General features: G+C 44.6%; 1 protein-coding gene across 1 annotated transcript in view; it reads left to right on the top strand.

Annotated features, from left to right (window-relative positions):
- EXO1 (exonuclease 1) overlaps window positions 1-19,304 on the top strand; it is a 210,435-nt gene that overhangs the window by 142,061 nt on the left and 49,070 nt on the right. Inside the window, exon 11 of the mRNA XM_069234279.1 lies at window positions 1,806-2,502. Within this exon, the coding sequence (XP_069090380.1) occupies window positions 1,806-2,502 (697 nt within the window). The remainder of the gene's footprint in view (window positions 1-1,805; window positions 2,503-19,304) is intronic.

Genomic DNA, 19,304 nt, shown 5'->3' with positions numbered 1-19,304 from the left:
AGACATGGGTAAGGGACTACTTATGTGGGTGGCACAATGAGTGCTGCAGGCCCACTAGTAGCCTTTAATTTACAGGCCATAGGTACAGGCAGTGCACTTTACTATGGACTTATAAGTAAATTAAATATGCCAGTTAGGTATTAGCCAATACCACCATATTTAGGGCTGAAAGCACAAAAACTTTAGCATTGGTCAGTTGTGGAAAAGTGTACAAAGTCCTAAAACCAGAAAAACAAGGTCAGAAAAATGGAGGGAGGCAGGCAAAAAAGTTGGGGAAAGACCACCTTAAGGCTGTCAGGTCTAACAAATATTTCATAGACATAAAATTATGCAAATTGAAAACTAAAACAACCTCTTCTCTCATAGGCGTGCTTTTTTGCATTTGCCAGAGAAACTACTGGGTTCAACTGAGATGTTTAATTTAAAAAAATGGTCCACCAAACTAATAGAATTATTGTTTTCCTTTACTAATTATATTGTGAAGAAAACAAATATTAACATACAATAATTACACGGTGTTTCATTCGTTTGTTACAACAGCAATATTTTAAACCATGCATTTCAGCTTTTCGATATGCTATTGCACTGTAAATTTCTATGACTTTATCTGTTCGTGTCAAGTGCAGCCCAGTTTACTGTCCATTTCACCTTACACATGTTTAACAATTCAATAGAAAAAGCATAACTTTCGTTTTAAAAACTATCTGTTAATAAATATGATACCTTAACAAATCAACTGCACTGTTCAATTATTTCTGAGTATGCAGTTTTTCTTCCCTTTAGTGTGTGCATATTTGATTTATTTTCATTGATATAATCCCCAAATCATCTCATGTTATGCTAGTCCTAGGAAACACAGTATATAATAGTCAGAATTTAAAATGCTTGGCTCTCCCTGCATGCTTGCATGAGAAAGACAGTTGCCAATCAACCCCGAAATCGGCACCCCATCAACACCCCCAAAATCAGACTGTATGGTCCTTCTAGAAATCACAAAGAGCCTACATCACGAGGTCTACTCTCCTCTCTCAGTACAGTAAACGTGAGAGTTCGTTATTCCACCAATAGGAAAAAACTTAGTAAGTGTATAGTTCGTAGAAGAACATCAATAAGAAACTCCCTTCTCTCCATAAAGAACATTGATGCATTACGTAGGTTTCCATTTGAATGAACCACAGTCCTCGGGACAAAAGAGATCAAAGTAGAGTTGTTTGGCTGTAATGCACAACATATTGGTAAAACTGAAACTGCATATCAACAAAAAACTCATCATCTGTCAAGCACGGTGATGGGCAGTGATGACTAGGGCCTGCTTTGCCGCTGCATGATCTGAACACTTCAGAAAACATTTTAATTCTGGACTGTTTAGTAATTGAACATTAGTTTAACCCTATAAGCACAAAAGTTATACTCTGCACATTCACTGTACAAAAACCTAAAAACAAAATACACTGGCCATGTTGGTGTAGTGTCTGGAACATGGTCTGAGGTTTTCTTGCAGAGGTGTGTCCATCGGTTTGGGGGGGAGTTAAAATGGTGATGAACCCACAACTGATCCCAAAGTGCAACATTTTACTCACCTTTGATTTTAGAGCTCTTGTCAGATAACTATCTCTTGCAGCTAAACTTTATATATTCTTATGATTTTTCTGTGACTAGACCATCTAGTTACAAATAAGTTTTCGACTGCAGTGATAGTCTGATGAGAATGTAGATTACAGAATCTATTTACATAAATTTGTATTTTTAAATTATGTTTATGAATGTTATTGTATCATAATGAATATTTGTTCTTGTTTTGCTAGGTTTTTTTGTAATTCTGTTGCAGTTTCGGACAGTCCTGTTGGGAATAAGGTCAGTACACCTACTCATGTGACATTAAACAGCAGGGATGTTATAAAAAGTGAAAGCCCAGCCAAAGATCTCTTAAATTTAGCAGAAGAGACTCCTGTTTCACAGTGTCCTCAGTCACCTAAGGAGTTGTGTGATGTCCAATCATCTGAAGAGGAAACTCTTCAATTATTTTCTTCCAATGAGGAGGAATCTAACTTTCAATCACCAAAGGAGAAAAAGTATGATTCACCACCGCTAACTGAGGGAATTTGTGATTCTGCATCACCCGTGCAGGAACGTTGTTGTTCTCAGTTGTCCAAGGAGAAAAACGGTGAAATAAAAAATTCAGTCTCTCCATTTGGAACACCAAGAAGTTGTTTCAGTTGGTCTGGAAGTCTTAACGGAGACAGTCCAAGGACTCCAAGCACTTCTCCTGGTTTGCTGGCACTGCAGCAGTATCGCAGAAAAAGCGATAGCCTAACCCCAAGGTTCCAGAACAACAAATGGACTAGTTTACAGAAACGAAACCAAAGAAACTCCGATGAACTGAACGAGGATGTTATTGGTGAACCAAATGCTAGCTGTTCTCCTGAGTCCTTTGATGTTGAATTATTGTCAAATGGCAGGCTTACAGCTTCAAATGTAACCAACAAAGAGTCTTTTCTACAGGTAAGAAATAACTATTTTTAGTTGCATATACTATGTTGTTTCTGTATTTTATTACAAAATGTTATGTTTAATATATTGTATTTTTATTTAAGTGGGGAAAATGTGTTACGAGATAGCCTTTAAGGAATGGACCATAAACTGTCAAGGGAAAGCATGGCAAAGTTGGTTGTACATTTGCAAATAGCTATTGTGCCTTTGTTAAGAGTGGATGGATTGTGAGTGATAAAAAATTATTCCTGCTATTCATTTGTGCTACTCAGTTCATGAAGAGTTGTACCTCACAATATTTTATAACTTGCCACATTTTGCTGGAAACGGTGTTTTGACTATTTTGGGCAAAATATTTTGGAGTACATTAATCTTCACATCACAATTCAATAATCTCACTACTCAGTATCTTTGCAAAAAGTAATATAATTATCTTATTTCATCTGTGCATTCCATTTACTGCTGCCATTCATAAATCCCTCAGTGACATCTCTCATCCCCCAGTGGTGGATTCTGCCTCTCTAAATCTGCTTAATCCCCCCTCTTCATCAGCTCCACCCTCCTCAAGATCTACCACAACATCCCTCTGTCTAGCCCTCAGCACACTGCCTCTTCCTCAGTCATGCCACTTTCCCACCCATCCCAGCTTCTTCTAATGTTGCTTGTACCTTTCTTGTGCCCTTTCCTCAGACACAAGTCTGATTTTATACCGGCTGCACCCCAAAGAAACACCTTTGGCACTACAGCACCACAATTCTGAGAAGTCTGCGCCACCTCCCAAGTCCTGGGCTTCAGGTCAGTGTAAGCTGGCCTGGCATCAAATATTGTATGTATTGTTCCTGCTGATTTGTGTACTATGGGATGTTAATAGGTACAGGTGATTCATCAAAATGTTCCAAAGCTAGGTGCACTTCCAGGAGCACTTGACAAAGGGATTGTAAAGGTACAGGGTATTTTCCCCACCCTCATTGTTGAATGTCTGCAGAGCAGAGGATAACTGTGGCTCTACTAAAAGAAAAAGTGCTCAATAATGAAAATGAATCATGTCTAAGTATTGACAAAAGTATTTTCAAAAGGCATTGTTGACATAGACACAATTGATAAAAACAACTGTATAGATAAACTTATGGCTGGCTAAGAATTGTCTGCCTATCGAGTATGTTTTATTTTTTGTTTAACCCACTGGATTTATGATCTCTGCTAGGGATAGAGGCTTGATGAATTAGGGTGCCTGATACGCTCTTTTCAAAATGCATTTTCTTTCTCCAACCATGGCTTGATGGCATAATGTTTTCCCAAACATGTAGCTCTGGCTGCTATACAAGCACAAACTGAACCTAAATTATTATTTCAAATTTGTGATAAACTTTTATTGGTGTCAGTTTTTTTTTGTTTGGAGAGATTTATGGGAAGTTAAAGTATTGCATTTCTGCTCATCACTCAGTGATTAATTTATTATTGTGGCTACTCTTGATAGTATTGAGTGCAAATGGGAATATCTCCACCACAATAGCCACCTACCTTCCAGGCTTATATAACAGGGTGGATTCTGCGCCTTCTGACAGAACATGAAAAGGAGTTGTGAATTTACACTGCCTTATCTCCTGTTGTCCACTCAGTTTCTTGGTAAAAACTGGCCTGCTTAGCTGTGGATTGATTGCTGCCAGGTGTTTTGTTGAGAGGTGTGAAATGTCTTTGGTGATCAACATAGTATTAGTAGTCCAGGGAGAGATCTTACTGTCTAAGAGAAACCTATTTGCTTTTATTTTTAGATGGAAAATTGGTTCTATCTGATAGAGACTTCTAGTTGCAGATTCCTTATCTTAGAATTTCCCCCAGGCGTTTGTTTGGACCCAGAGATTTTTCTTGAGCAGTACCGCTGCTCGCTGTTAGGTGGCGTCGGTCGGCACAGAGTCTGTTGTCGTTGTGCGTGCCAGATATGACGTCGCAGGACCTTTATAGGTGCCACATCAACTCTTTTCTTTAATCACCAGCCAAGTGCAGATCTGAAGAAGAGCTACCCCGAGTCACTTTTTGACTGCTCTTTACCAATGTTTTGTGAAATATTTTTGAGTGTTTCACTCCTGGTGCATCGAGATGTCTGCACAGAAGACCGGGTTCAAGCCCTGCAACTCCTGTGTCCGAATGATGTCCATGACGGATCTGCACCTCGTGCGACTACGACCCAAAGTCATGCTCTGAGTGCTGGGCCATGAACCCGAAAGCTTTGAGGGAGCAGTCCCTAAAGCTACTTGTGGCCTGGTGCTTGGATCTAAGTCACTTCCCGTCTCAGTCGAGAGGAAGGTCCTGAGAACGGTCGGGGAGCCCCTCATTGTTCATCATCCCACTCCAAGTCCTCGGGACAGTCTGCAAGGGTGTGGAATTAAACAAAATAGCTACTTGTCCATGGGACAGGTTGATTTTTTAAATCTACTTGTCCTGTAAAAATCTACTTTTTCCTTTGGTGCCATGTAGTGCGGTGACAAATTATGGCAGCAATCTCATTATGTAAGAGCTCTTATAATAGCCTCTCTGATTATGCAAGGGCTACTACTATAGTAAGGCTTGAATACTTGCAATGTCAATCCCTACAATAGCAATTTCATCATTTTGCCACCTTTCCGCAGATCTACATGTTGGGGCTGGAGGAAGCAGTAAGCAATCGTTCCAGGGCTGGAATGCCATTGACTCTACAAACCTACTAACTTGCATGTTTTAATGATTTTGACCAGCTCTTCTTTAATCTTTTCCCATAATGAGAAAGGTTGGAAATTTACTCCTGACAATGGAGAAGTAAAACTTCATCCAGGTTTGGGGAAAAAAGCGGTTGGAGTGAAAGTGAACTTGTAAATGCTCAATAGATTTTCACATGAGCAAATATACACATGCATATTTGCTTGTGCTAAAATACATTTCACAAATATTTGTAGGAGTACAATTTCCTGATTTACTTTTGTAAGTTCTTGTGAACTCAGGAAATCACTAATTCAAAGACATATACCATGGGTGCACCTTTGTGACTTTCTCTAAGAATTGGGTCCCTAATTAAGTATGGTGTTAGCAAAGACATTTTGTTTTTATTAAACTTCCATTTCCCCCTCTATCGGCTGGCTTTACTGTGAGGGATCGCATTCTGCTTTTCCACAAGGAGAATACTGGCACACAAAGTAGTTTTGTTCAGTGCCAGGAACTACTGTGGCAATCAGTAGCGTATCAAAACTGGAGGTGGCCGCCCTGCAAGGAACATGGCGGGACCCCCCGCCCACCAGACTCCCTCACTGAGGGGGTTGTGGTGAGTGGGCCCCCTGAAGGGGGGCTGCGGGGCCTTTCTTACGCCACTGGTGGCAATGTGTGCTTTTTGAGACCCAAAAACCTTTTTTTGCATTTTGCCAATGTTTGTTACAATGGTGAGGGCTTGGCAACTTCCACAACAATAAAGGGTTACAAAACCCATGTCAAAACAAAACACGCATTGACAAAACCAAAAGACACACAAAAAATGTTGGATTGTTGGCTTTGCCAGTGCTTGTTTATTTTCATGCTTCCCATAATCTTGTTGAAATTGGTTACACTTATTTTCCATTAGGAGTATTTTGTGAAAATACTAGCATGCATCAACACATTTTCCTAAATTACGCTTCAAAGAAATAGCACCTAGAATTTCACAGTAGCAAATCGTTTTGTTTTCCTACTTGCATTTTTTTCGGAATATTTTATTTTGAAAACAGAGGCTCATCACTCTTGCTCACACAGTTTTGCATCCAGAGAGCATTATACTTGGCCTCATAGTGTTAAACTTTTCAAACATGCATGTACAGGTTTTTTTTTACGGGACCACTGTCAGTAGTGCAGTGTGACCATAAAACATTTATTTACAGTGCTCACCCCAATAATGAAGGCTTTTCATTAATGAACCATAAATACAAGTCTACCGCCATAGACCAGCTTCCATTGACCTAGTGTTCCTGACGCAACACCCGACCTCTGAGAGCTTTGTTATTCAAGCCTCCACGTCCCCAGGTGCAATCCCTTCCGCACTCCTGGATAGGGAATTCGAGACTGGGTCAGCTTGGGAAGATGTTTTCTTCCTTCAGCCTGGCATTGTGGTCAGTGAACACTGCATGCCTTTTGGGCCATTACACCCATACCTTATGGGACATGGTTGTGCAGATGGTGGCACACGTCCCGGAGGAGGACTGGGCCATTCTCTCCCAAGCTGTTGCTGATGTGAGAGAGACAGCTAAGTTCACAATAAGATGTGGGCTGGATATGACCTACTCACTTGGTAGATCAGTTGCATCAACGGTGGCCTTATAGCGCCATGCTTGGTTGAGGACGCCTGTCTTTTCGGGGGATGTCCAATCCACTCTTATGGATGGCACGCGTCTCTTTGGAGACAAAGCGGACTCCGCTTTAAGGAATCCCGGCCTATGGCCAGGTCCTTGGGAAACGCAGCTGCCCCTTGCCACCCTCAGTCTACTTTTTGCCCCTTTCGTGGCGATAGAAGGGGCGTCCCACCACGTCTGTTTCCCTCCAGCCACCATGCCACATGCTGTCCTGCCTCTGCATGGCTGGTATATGGGATCCAACGTCTTCGTGGATCAGGGAGCCAGCAGTCTAACCAGTCCAACCCATCCACGCTGCAGTCTCCAAACCTTCCTAGTCTTCTGCTTCCCATCAGGGACCAGTCGGAGGCAGGATTCACAATCACATGACAGACAGGTGGGTTTTGCAAATAGTCTGCAGGGGCTACTCCTTCACCTTCAAAACTACCCCGGTATCCATGCCACCATCTTACGATCGGATGACGGAGAATCAGTTGGCAGTTCTCTCCGAGGAGGTTACGGCTCTTTTGGCCAAGGGAGCCATAGAGAGGTTTCCTGTGCCAAAAGTAGGTTGTGGTTGTTGTTACTGCTACTTTCTGGTGCCCAAAAAGGACCAGGTCCTCTGTCCTATCCTAGGCCTCTGGTCCCTCAATCTCTTCCTCAAGAAGGAGAAGTTCAAAATGCTCACTCTGGCTCATACCTGCACTGGTCCCAGGAGACTGGATGGTAGCGTTGGACTTGTAGGACGCCTATTTCCATATTCCCGTCCTGTCTGCCCACAGATGTTACTTGCAATTCACTGTAGGCCACGAGCATTTTTAGTTTACCGTACTCCCCTTTGGCCTTACCAGTGCTCCTTGGGTGTTCGCCAAAGTGATGGCAGTGGTCACAGCTCAACTGCGCAGATCAGGTGTTTCAGTCTTCCCCTACCTCCATAACTGGCTGTTGAAGGCGGGCTCGCCCCAGGCTTTCGTCTCCTACCTCCAGACTATGGCGAACCTCCTGCATTCGCCTGGGTTCACTATAAACTTGTCATAGTCACACCTGACTCCCTTTCAGACGCTCTACTTCATCGGACTGTTCTGGGCTCAATGCAGTTTCAGGCCTATCCTCTCGAGCGATGAGTCCAGGATATTCAGGCTATTATACTGCTGTTTCAGTCTCATGGATTTCAAGTGAGAAGGACTCTGAGGCTTCTGGGCCTCATGGCCTCCTGCATCCTGCTGGTGACACATGGCAGGTGGCATATGCAGGATTTGCAGTGGGACCTGAAGTTCCAGTGGACGCAGCATCAGGGGAATCTCTCTGACATGGTCCAGATCTCGAAGGGAACTGCGCAAGATCTGCCATGGTGGCTATTGGACCGGGATTGGGTCAGAGGGAGAATTCTCTCCCATACCCAACCATATCTGACAGTAGTGACAGACGCATCACTCCTGGGATGGGGCAGCCACATGGGAGAGGCGTAGTTCAGAGGCATCTGCGTTCAGGCGGAGTCCAAGCTCCACATCAGTCTTTTGGAGCTCAGATCATGCTGGCATTGAAAGCATTAATTTTCTCTCTCATAGGGAAGCTAATGCAGGTGTTCACGGACTATACCACCACCATGCAGTACTGCAACAAGCAGGGTGGGGTGGAGTCGTGCACTCTTTGTCAGGAGGCTTTGTGCCTCTGGACATAGCTAGAACATCAGGGCATTTCCCTGGTAGTTCAACAGCTGGCAGGCTCTTTGAACGCCCGAGCGGATGAACTTAGCCGACAGTGCCTCGTCGTTCACAAATGGCATCTCCATCTTGAGGTGGAGCAAGGTCTCTTTCAGCAGTAGGGAGAGCCTTGGTTGGATCTGTTCGCCTCTGTAGAGAATGTGCAATGCCAGCTGTTTTGCTCAATGGAGTTTCCAAGGCTCTGCAACGCTTTTAGTCTCGAGTGGAGTTCAGGCCTCCTGTATGCCTTTGCCCCCATACCACTTCTGCCCAGAGTTCTCAAGACGATCAAGAAAGACTGGGCTCAAGTAATCCATGTGGCTCCGGACTGGGTATGAAGAGTCTGATATCCCAAGCTGTTGATCATGGCCATCGATCCTCCAATCTGACTGCCCCTTTGGGAGGATGTTTTTGTGTCCGCAGCAGAGGACGGTTCTCCACCCGAAACTGTCCAATCTCCGCCTCCTTGCGTGGAGATTGATCGGCTGCAGTTGACACCCAAAGTCTGTAGCATTATCTTGGCAGCCAGGCGTTCCTCTACCAAAACAGTATACACCTGTCGATGGAACAAATTTGCGGCATGGTCACAGACCAGTCTGTTAAGCCCTTTTCTGCCCCTCTCGCTGAGGCCCTGTTTTTATACTTCCATTGGCCCAGCAGGGCTCTGCTTTGGGCACCTTCAAAGGTTATTTGCCTACTATCTCTGCTTTTCTGAGATTACCTGACCAACCCTTCTTGTTTAAATCTCCTATTGTTAGTAGATTCCTGTAGGTTCTTACCTGTATGTTTCCACCTTCGCCATTCATAATGCCCCAATGGGATTTGAAGCTGATTCTTACTTTCCTAATATGTTCTCCTTTTGAGCTGCTTCATAACCGTCCAACCAGGCTTCTGGCATTAAAAACAGCCTTTCTTGTGGCCATCACTTCTGCCTTCAGGGTGAGTGAGCTGAATGCACTGTCATCTAAGCCACCCTACCTTTCCATCTATGCTGACAAGGTGGTGCTTTGCACCAGGGCTTCCTTTTTACTGAAAGTGGTCACGCCCTTTCATGTAGGCCAATCCATCACCTTGCCTACTTTTTACGCACCCCCTCAGCCTTCCTTTGGAAGCGGAGAGGCTCCACCGCCTGGACCCAAAAAGAGCAGTGGTGTTCTACCTTGATCATACAGAAGAATTCCAGGTGGATGATCAACTCTTTGTTGGGTATGAAGGTGTGACGAAAGGTCGGGCAGTGTAGAAGCGTGCCATCTCTAGATGAATTATCATCTGTATTCAAATATGCTATGCATTGGCTAAAAAGCAACCCCCGGAGGGTTTGCATACTCATTCTGCCAGAGTGACAGCTGCAACCACTGTGTTAGCATGTGGAGTTCCAATCCTAGACATCTGTCAGGCAGCAACGTGGGCATCCCTGCACACGTGTACCAAACACTACTGCCAGGACAGTCAGGTCTGCTGGGGCGGGAACTTTGCCCATTTGGTCCTTCAGGACTTCCTAGTATGTTCTGGGTGCGCTGACCATCCTCTGGTGATGGTATTGCTTGGGTTTGTATTCCAAAGTATGGAATTTGCAACTAGAAGTCTTTATGAGATGAACAACTTATTTACCTTTGGTAACACCTTATCTGGTAGGGACATATCCTAGTTGCAGATTACTTAACTGCCCACCCATCCTCCTCGGTCTGCGAACTGATTTATAAGGGCAGGGACTTCCCTTTCAGGGCCCTAGTTCTGACGTACCAGTGGCCAGTGTCCTTCATGGCTCCACGCTTCTGGTTTGTAGTTCATTAAAAGAAACACGTCAGTGTGCCGGGGTGGTGCCTATATAGGTACTGCAACGTCCTATCCGGCGCGCACGACCCCATGATGGACATGAAGCCAACTAATGGCACGCAGGGGTACTGCTCGAGAAAAATCTCTGGATCCAGACAGACACCTGGGGGAAATTGAAGGTAAGGAATCTGCAACTAGAATATGTCTCTACTAGATAAGGTGTTACCAAAGGTAAGTAACTTGTTTGATGTTTCCCTGAATTGATGTGCAGTATTTGATTGTGTCAAACTGTGATAAAAGATGGGCTTGTTATCCTTCAGAGACAACAGTTTTGATTAGTGGTGTCTTTCATAATATCCTGGCTTGACCTTTTAAAATACCATTATAAAACGTTCTCCTTTGTACACGTTTTGAGAAAAAAAGAAAATTCTCTATTGTCTGCGGTATGAAAACTGGGAGACCTGGTGTGGCTTTTGATGAGGTGTCTGCTGTTCTGGTTTTTCTGCAGCTAGGGCTAGATTAGCTATTCCTCTGACTGACTCGATTGTCCAGCGGAGTCTCTATTCTGAATGTACCTGGCAGAGCAACTATCAATCAATCAAACAGGATTTATATAGCACTGCTGATCACCTAATAGGGTATCCAGGCGCTTGCCGATCCGGGACGGCTCATTTGAAAAGCCTGGTCTTGAGGGCCCTTTGGAGTTCCGGAAGTGTGATGGTGGCACCGAGCTGCATGGGCAGGCAGTTCCAGGTCTTTGCAGCGATGGAGGAGAAGGAGCGTCCTCCACTTCTGCTTCCGTGGATGTGTGGAATATGGGCCAGTGATAGGGAGGCGGAACATAGTCTTCTCGTCGGTTGGTGGAAGTTCTAATGGTGGTTGATGTAGGTGGGGTCCTTAGTTTTGTAGAGACTTGTGTGCGTGGGTCAGCAGCTTGGATTCACCTCTGTTCCATACAAGGAGCCAGAGGAGTTTGCCTGAGGAGGGGTGTGATGTGGGTATCGTCGGGTAGTACGAGGATGGGTCTGGCTGCGGCATTCTTTATGGTTTGCCATCTCTGTAGGAGGTTTGCAGTGATTTCTACATAGAGTGTAGTCCAGTTGGCTGGTGATGAAGGAGTGTCATGTCAGTGTGTCTCGTGTGCAGGGAAGCCATGTGAAGATCTTCCGTAGTATGCATAGAGTGAAGAAGCAGGCTGAGAAGACCATGTCGATCTGTGATTTCATGGTGAGCTTTTTATCAGTGATGATTTTGAAGGTTTCTAGCGTGCCCAGTGGGTATGGGTGCGGGTCTGAGGGCCACCAGGAATCGTCCAAGGGTTTGCTGCTGTTACCGAAGATTAGTACTTCCCTCATGTCCATGTTCAGCTTCAGGCAGTTGTTTTTCAGTCGACAACATTTGTCATACATCTGTGGAAGTTGGTCCTGGTGTTGGCATGGTCATCAGTGAAGGAGCGCATGAGTTGGGTGTCATCTGCATAGGATATTATGTTGAGACCATAGGATTTCTCAATGTTTGCTAGTGGAGTCATGTATACATTGAAGAGCATAGGGCTGAGGGTTGAGCCCTGGAGGACACCACACACAAAGTCCTTGGGTGAGGAGGTGAAAGGTGGTAGGTGGACCTTCTGTGTTCTTCCGGTAACGAAGAATGTGATCCATCTCAGTGTGTCCCCTTGAAATCTGATGTGGAGTCTTTCGATCAGTGTATGGTGGGATGCAGTGTCAAAGACGGGGCTGTTGAGTCTTCTTGGTCGTCGAGGGTTTGAATGTCATCTGTGGCTGAGATCAGGGTTGTCTTGGTAGAGTACAATCAACTGAAAATCCTTCCGTAGTGCTGCAATAAAATTTTGGTGTAATCACTGCAGCCTGATGACAACATTTCAGCCAACACGTGTTTCATCAAGGGAAAACTTCTTCGAATTCCCGAACGACTTCTTCAGGGTTACAAATGCAAGCACATAGCAAGGAATAAGTTTGTTTGATTTGATTTGGTTGTAATTACACAATTAGGCCACATTTGTATCACTACGGTTAAATATCTGTCTAACATGACAAATCCAACTTAAATTAAATTTTGATTGTGTTCTTTTTGACAGTGGTTTACAAATATTTTTCTGTGATGAGAGAGATGCCACACATTGTTGTCTTCTATCTGTAGTTTTTGAGTTTGCTGGGGTCGGCTGAGGGTTTTTTTGAGTAGTGGTCTAACTTGAGCATGTTTTTTGGCATCTGGAAATGCTGCAGTGGTGATTAAGGTGTTGAGCAGGGTGGTGAGTTCTTGGCCTATTCTTTGGCTTCTGAGGTTGAAGATGTGGTGCGGACATGGATCTGTGGGAGCTTCAGAGTGGATGGATTTTATGATGGAGCTGGTGTCCTGGGTATAGAGCTGGTTCCAGGTGGTCAGTCTATAGTTTGCGAGGAAGTCGGTCAATGGAGTCCATGCATGTAGTTTGGGGTTTGAAGTTTCTGTATATGGTTGTCATTGAAGAAGTTGGCGAGGTTGTTGGACAGCTCCTGTGAGGGTGTGATATTGTTTTCGCTGGCAGCTTGGTTGGAGAGCTCCTTGGTGATGTTGAAACGTCCATTACTGTTGCTGGCTTTGATGCGTGCAGCTAGGGCTGTCTTTGTTGTCCTCAGCAGGCAGTGATAGAAGTTGAGGAACTTCTTGAAAGCTGCCCTGTCAGTGGTGTCCTTGCTTGTGCTCCATCTCCTTTCCAGCTGTTTGCTGTAACATTTAGATGTTCTGAGCCATTCTTTGCCTTATTTTGTCATTATGACTTGCATGGTATGTTCTGCTATGCAGCAGACTTGTCAAGAGTCCCCCGAAAAGTACTCTTCATGTTATGAATATCTGTTAAATGCTAGAGTATTGACCTATATTCAAAGTAATCCTTTTTTTAACATTAATGATTATTGTTCCCATGGCATGTTCATGCCAAACCTAACAAGTAGTGATGGACTACAGGCCTTTCTACCTGCACTCCAGTGCCGTAGACTTACATAGGGAAAACAGTAGTCAATCTGTGTCTTTAATCATGACTTGTCCCCTCACGTCACACACTCCTTAAGACTCAGGGGGTAGAGTACTTCTATTCTGGGTTCCCTCCCTGCATGTATGTAGCCCCCTGCATTTCTAGTGTGCTTCATACATCAGCGATCTTTGTTATTGCAGAAATGTGTACTTGTTCAGATTTATGTCAGTAGTGAAACCAAGCATTTTTGTTTATTCAATGATTGTAGGTTTGTAATAAGTATAACAAGCGAGTATAGGCAACAGATTGACTAGGACTGATTTCTTAGGAGCACAGATTAGTAAGAATTTGTATAGTTTTAAGTGGTGAAAAATCATCCTGAACCGGATGTTCGACCTACTGTTGCAGTGTCTTCTGAAACTGCTGCTTTCAGGTGCAGTTATCTGCATAAAGATGCAATGTGATTCTTTCATTACCTTGGTGAGGGGGTCAACTAATACATTTGGAGAGTTGTGGAGAGGATTGAACCTTGAGGAAGTCCCTGTCCTAGACTTGGCAGAAGTAGAAAGATTATTGCATAGTTTTCTAGATAAGAGAATAACCATTTACAATGCATTGGAAAAGGAGATTAGCTACTGGTTGGAAGTTGCCTAAGTCCTTGTGATCTACTTTTTTTATTTTTTAAATCAAGGACCAGAGTTGGTCTGCTTTAAGACATTCTGGACACTCTCCTTGAGAGAATGAGGAGTTGATCAAGCTCATCCACTATTGGGTGATAATTGCACCCGCCTCTTCTAGTGTTGATGCTTGAATTGATTCATTAAAATGTGAAGAAGCTCTGTGTAGGAAGTTGGCTCTGTATGTGCTATTTCAAAGTAAGGAATAGCATGCACAGAGTCCAAGGGTTCCCCTTAGAGGTAAAATAGTGGTAAAAATAGATAATACTAATGCTCTATTTTGTGGTAGTGTGGTCGAGCAGTAGGCTTATCCAAGGAGTAGTGTTAAGCATTTGTTGTACATACACATAGACAATAAATGAGGTACACACACTCAGAGACAAATCCAGCCAATAGGTTTTTGTATAGAAAAATATCTTTTCTTAGTTTAGTTTAAGAACCACAGGTTCAAATTCTACATGTAATATCTCATTTGAAAGGTATTGCAGGTAAGTACTTTAGGAACTTTAAATCATAAAAATTGCATGTATACTTTTCAAGTTATTGACAAATAGCTGTTTTAAAAGTGGACACAGTGCAATTTTCACAGTTCCTAGGGGAGGTAAGTTTTGGTTAGTTTTACCAGGTAAGTAGGACACTTACAGGGTTCAGTTCTTGGTCCAAGGTAGTCCACCGTTGGGGGTTCAGAGCAACCCCAAAGTCACCACACCAGCAGCTCAGGGCCGGTCGGGTGCAGAGTTCAAAGTGGTGCCCAAAACACATAGGCTAGAATGGAGAGAAGGGGGTGCCCCGGTTCCGGTCTGCTTGCAGGTAAGTACCCGCGTCTTCGGAGGGCAGACCAGGGGGGTTTTGTAGGGCACCGGGGGGGACACAAGTCCACACAGAAATTTCACCCTCAGCAGCGCGGGGGCGGCCGGGTGCAGTGTAGAAACAGGCGTCGGGTTCGCAATGTTAGTCTATGAGAGATCTCGGGATCTCTTCAGCGCTGCAGGCAGGCAAGGGGGGGATTCCTCGGGGAAACCTCCACTTGGGCAAGGGAGAGGGACTCCTGGGGGTCACTTCTCCAGTGAAAGTCCGGTCCTTCAGGTCCTGGGGGCTGCGGGTGCAGGGTCTCTCCCAGGCGTCGGGACTTTGGATTCAAAGAGTCGCGGTCAGGGGAAGCCTCGGGATTCCCTCTGCAGGCGGCGCTGTGGGGGCTCAGGGGGGACAGGTTTTGGTACTCACAGTATCAGAGTAGTCCTGGGGTCCCTCCTGAGGTGTTGGATCTCCACCAGCCGAGTCGGGGTCGCCGGGTGCAGTGTTGCAAGTCTCACGCTTCTTGCGGGGAGCTTGCAGGGTTCTTTCAAGGCTGCTGGAAACAAAGTTGCAGCCTTTCTTGGAGCAGGTCCGCTGTCCTCGGGAGTTTCTTGTCTTTTCGAAGCAGGGGCAGTCCTCAGAGGATGTCGAGGTCGCTGGTCCCTTTGGAAGGCGTCGCTGGAGCAGGATCTTTGGAAGGCAGGAGACAGGCCGGTGAGTTTCTGGAGCCAAGGCAGTTGTCGTCTTCTGGTCTTCCTCTGCAGGGGTTTTCAGCTAGGCAGTCCTTCTTCTTGTAGTTGCAGGAATCTAATTTTCTAGGGTTCAGGGTAGCCCTTAAATACTAAATTTAAGGGCGTGTTTAGGTCTGGGGGGTTAGTAGCCAATGGCTACTAGCCCTGAGGGTGGGTACACCCTCTTTGTGCCTCCTCCCAAGGGGAGGGGGTCACAATCCTAACCCTATTGGGGGAATCCTCCATCTGCAAGATGGAGGATTTCTAAAAGTTAGAGTCACTTCAGCTCAGGACACCTTAGGGGCTGTCCTGACTGGCCAGTGACTCCTCCTTGTTGCTTTCTTTGTTCCCTCCAGCCTTGCCGCCAAAAGTGGGGGCCGTGGCCGGAGGGGGCGGGCAACTCCACTAAGCTGGAGTGCCCTGCTGGGCTGTGACAAAGGGGTGAGCCTTTGAGGCTCACCGCCAGGTGTTACAGCTCCTGCCTGGGGGAGGTGTTAGCATCTCCACCCAGTGCAGGCTTTGTTACTGGCCTCAGAGTGACAAAGGCACTCTCCCCATGGGGCCAGCAACATGTCTCTAGTGTGGCAGGCTGCTGGAACTAGTCAGCCTACACAGACAGTCGGTTAAGTTTCAGGGGGGCACCTCTAAGGTGCCCTCTGGGGTGTAGTTTGCAATAAAATGTACACTGGCATCAGTGTGCATTTATTGTGCTGAGAAGTTTGCTACCAAACTTCCCAGTTTTCAGTGTAGCCATTATGGTGCTGTGGAGTTCGTGTTTGACAGACTCCCAGACCATATACTCTTATGGCTACCCTGCACTTACAATGTCTAAGGTTTTGTTTAGACACTGTAGGGGTACCATGCTCATGCACTGGTACCCTCACCTATGGTATAGTGCACCCTGCCTTAGGGCTGTAAGGCCTGCTAGAGGGGTGTCTTACCTATACTGCATAGGCAGTGAGAGGCTGACATGGCACCCTGAGGGGAGTGCCATGTCGACTTACTCGTTTTGTCCTCACTAGCACACACAAGCTGGCAAGCAGTGTGTCTGTGCTGAGTGAGAGGTCTCCAGGGTGGCATAAGACATGCTGCAGCCCTTAGAGACCTTCCTTGGCATCAGGGCCCTTGGTACCAGAAGTACCAGTTACAAGGGACTTATTCTGGATGCCAGGGTCTGCCAATTGTGGATACAAAAGTACAGGTTAGGGAAAGAACACTGGTGCTGGGGCCTGGTTAGCAGGCCTCAGCACACTTTCAATTGTAAACATAGCATCAGCAAAGGCAAAAAGTCAGGGGGCAACCATGCCAAGGAGGCATTTCCTTACACTCTGGTATACAAAATTGTTTCGATAGAATAATTTTCTGTAAGTGTCCCAACTCGTATCCTTTTTTTTTTTTTTGGGTCCCCAGAAGTAGAATGAGACACCAGTTGTTTTAGACAAAAGGGAGAGCTTATTCTTACAAATCTATTTTCAGTAAGCTATTTTTACAAAGGGAATGTGATATAGTTTATAGCCAGCATCTCACAAGTTTGGTGTTGTGATATAGAATCATTCCAAGAACAGCATTCCAAGGTGCTGTGAGCGTTCTCTCCGGTCAGTTGGCTAGGGGCTTGAGAGGGAGCACTGACGGCATTGATACAAATTATAATGAACAAGGCTGTTTAACATATGACCAGCGAGGAGTGTCTTCTGTACCTAACACTGGCAACGAGCTCTAGCCACTCAAGCATCGACGCAGTCAGTGTTAAGAACCTACGGACCAGTGCAGCTCTCAATTGGGGTACTCATCCTACAGGCAAGTTCCACTTGGCCTCATATATCGACAGTTGTAATAAGGATCACTGACCTGTGCGAGCTGAGCGCATGAGAGTCAAATCCTGAGCTTGATCTTCTGTGTGGAGTAAGGGGATTCTGGGAGTAAATGTGCCTGACTTCCTAAAAAGAGAAAAAACACACGGGGGCCATTTTGGATAAAATAAGCCCCAATTTCTTTAGAAACAGTACCGAATGTGATATGCTGGTGGCCACCTTAGCGGATTGGGATTGTTTGCATCAATATGTATTGAGGCAATGCTGTTCCAGTGGTACACTGGTGAATGGAACAATAGAACAATAAATTGTTACTAAGTATAATAATATTAAATGAGATATTTTGACATTGGATGCTTACTATTAAAAAAAAAGAACAAAAGGAAACAGACAAAGGAAAGAGAAAGGAAAAAGAAGAAAAGAGACAATTTTGAACAGTGGAAAAGACCAACATGAAAGTGTGTGTTGAGTACTGTTTTGACATAGTAATACAAGGAAAGGAAGAGTGAGTTTTGAAACAATATTACGAGTTGATTGGACTAATTATGGAAGGGACTGGCATTCTCCCACCTGTATTCTTGGCACAATCTGGTACTCCACAAATCGAATGGGAGGAATGGTTTGAGATTTTTGAGAATTATATTGAAGCTCTAGATGGACGAGAGTTTCGACAAGCAAGGAAGAAAGCATTACTTTTGAGTACGTTAGGCAAGGAAGGTCAACACATATTTAAGTACCTACCTACAGTGTTGGGGGAGGATGGCCAGCCACAGACTGACGAATACGTGGAGGCTAAAGCACACTTGGAGAAGCATTTCTTGAAGGATAAGAATGTAGTGATGTGTTGGTATAAATTGTATACCCAGCCACAGAGGAGTGAAGAAACTATTGATCAATTTGTTACAAGACTACAAGAATTGTCATTAAAATATCATTTTGGGAATATGAGGGATGAAATGATACGTGACCAGCTGATAATTCAGTGTAAAAATAAGAGGATGGATGAGAGACTGTGGGCTGCTAAAAATCCTTCGCTACAAGATGCTGTTGAAATTGCAAAGGTGGTTGAACTGTCAGAGCAATGTATGAAGTAAATGGAGCAAGAAACAACTGATGATAATGCGTCATATGTGGATAAGAACAAGAAGGAAAGTTCAGGCACCAATAAAGGATATGCTATGAGCCAAACAAATGGTGCTTGTAGGAAAGGAAACAATGTTAATTTGAAGATGGAAAAAACGTGCATGAGGTGCAGCAGTAGTTATCATACCTCAGAGTCGAAAAGTTGTTTTGCTGTGGGTAAAGATTGTAGGAAGAGTGGGCGAATAGGACACTTCCCACGCATCTGCAAGTAGAATAATAGATCCAAAGTTACAACATTTGATGATGATTGAGAGAAGGAGGTGGTGAATGAAGACAGAAGTTTGTGTATATTGGATAGTCTGGTGGAGGAAGGGAGGCACAACAAACTAAAAGCTATGTTTACTTTGAGGAACACAAAGAATTAAGTTGATGATGGATTCTGGAGCTTTATATACTATTGTACCCAAAGAGTTGTTTAGGCAGCGTTGGCCCGAAGTACGTTCCTGCCCAAGGACATTAATCTGGGAGGTTATCAAGGAGAGAAAATAGAAATAATAGGTGATATGTTAGTCAAGATCGAGTTTCAAGACCGATGTGTATAAGGCAAGGTATATGTGGCAGAAAGTGGACCTTCGATACTGGGATGTAAATATCAGTATGATCTGCATTTGATAATCAATCCCAGGTCACAAAGTCAAGTCATGGTATTGGATGAGATTACGATAATACAGGTACTGGAAGGGGCAAGTGCAGCTTTTTTGGAGAGCTCAGGTGTTATGCACACAGAATAAGACTTAAACCTTCTGCAACTCCAATTCCACATAAAGTGGGGAGAGTTCCAATAGCAGCCAGACTGGAAGTTTGAAGGATGCTTAAGAATATGGAGGACAAAGGCATTATTGAACCATTAGAGATGTTGAGTTGGATTTCTCCAGTTGT

This window comes from Pleurodeles waltl, chromosome 5 (assembly GCF_031143425.1).
Source record: "Pleurodeles waltl isolate 20211129_DDA chromosome 5, aPleWal1.hap1.20221129, whole genome shotgun sequence".
Lineage (NCBI taxonomy): Eukaryota > Metazoa > Chordata > Amphibia > Caudata > Salamandridae > Pleurodeles > Pleurodeles waltl.
This window is presented reverse-complemented; position numbering and strand designations above follow the sequence as displayed.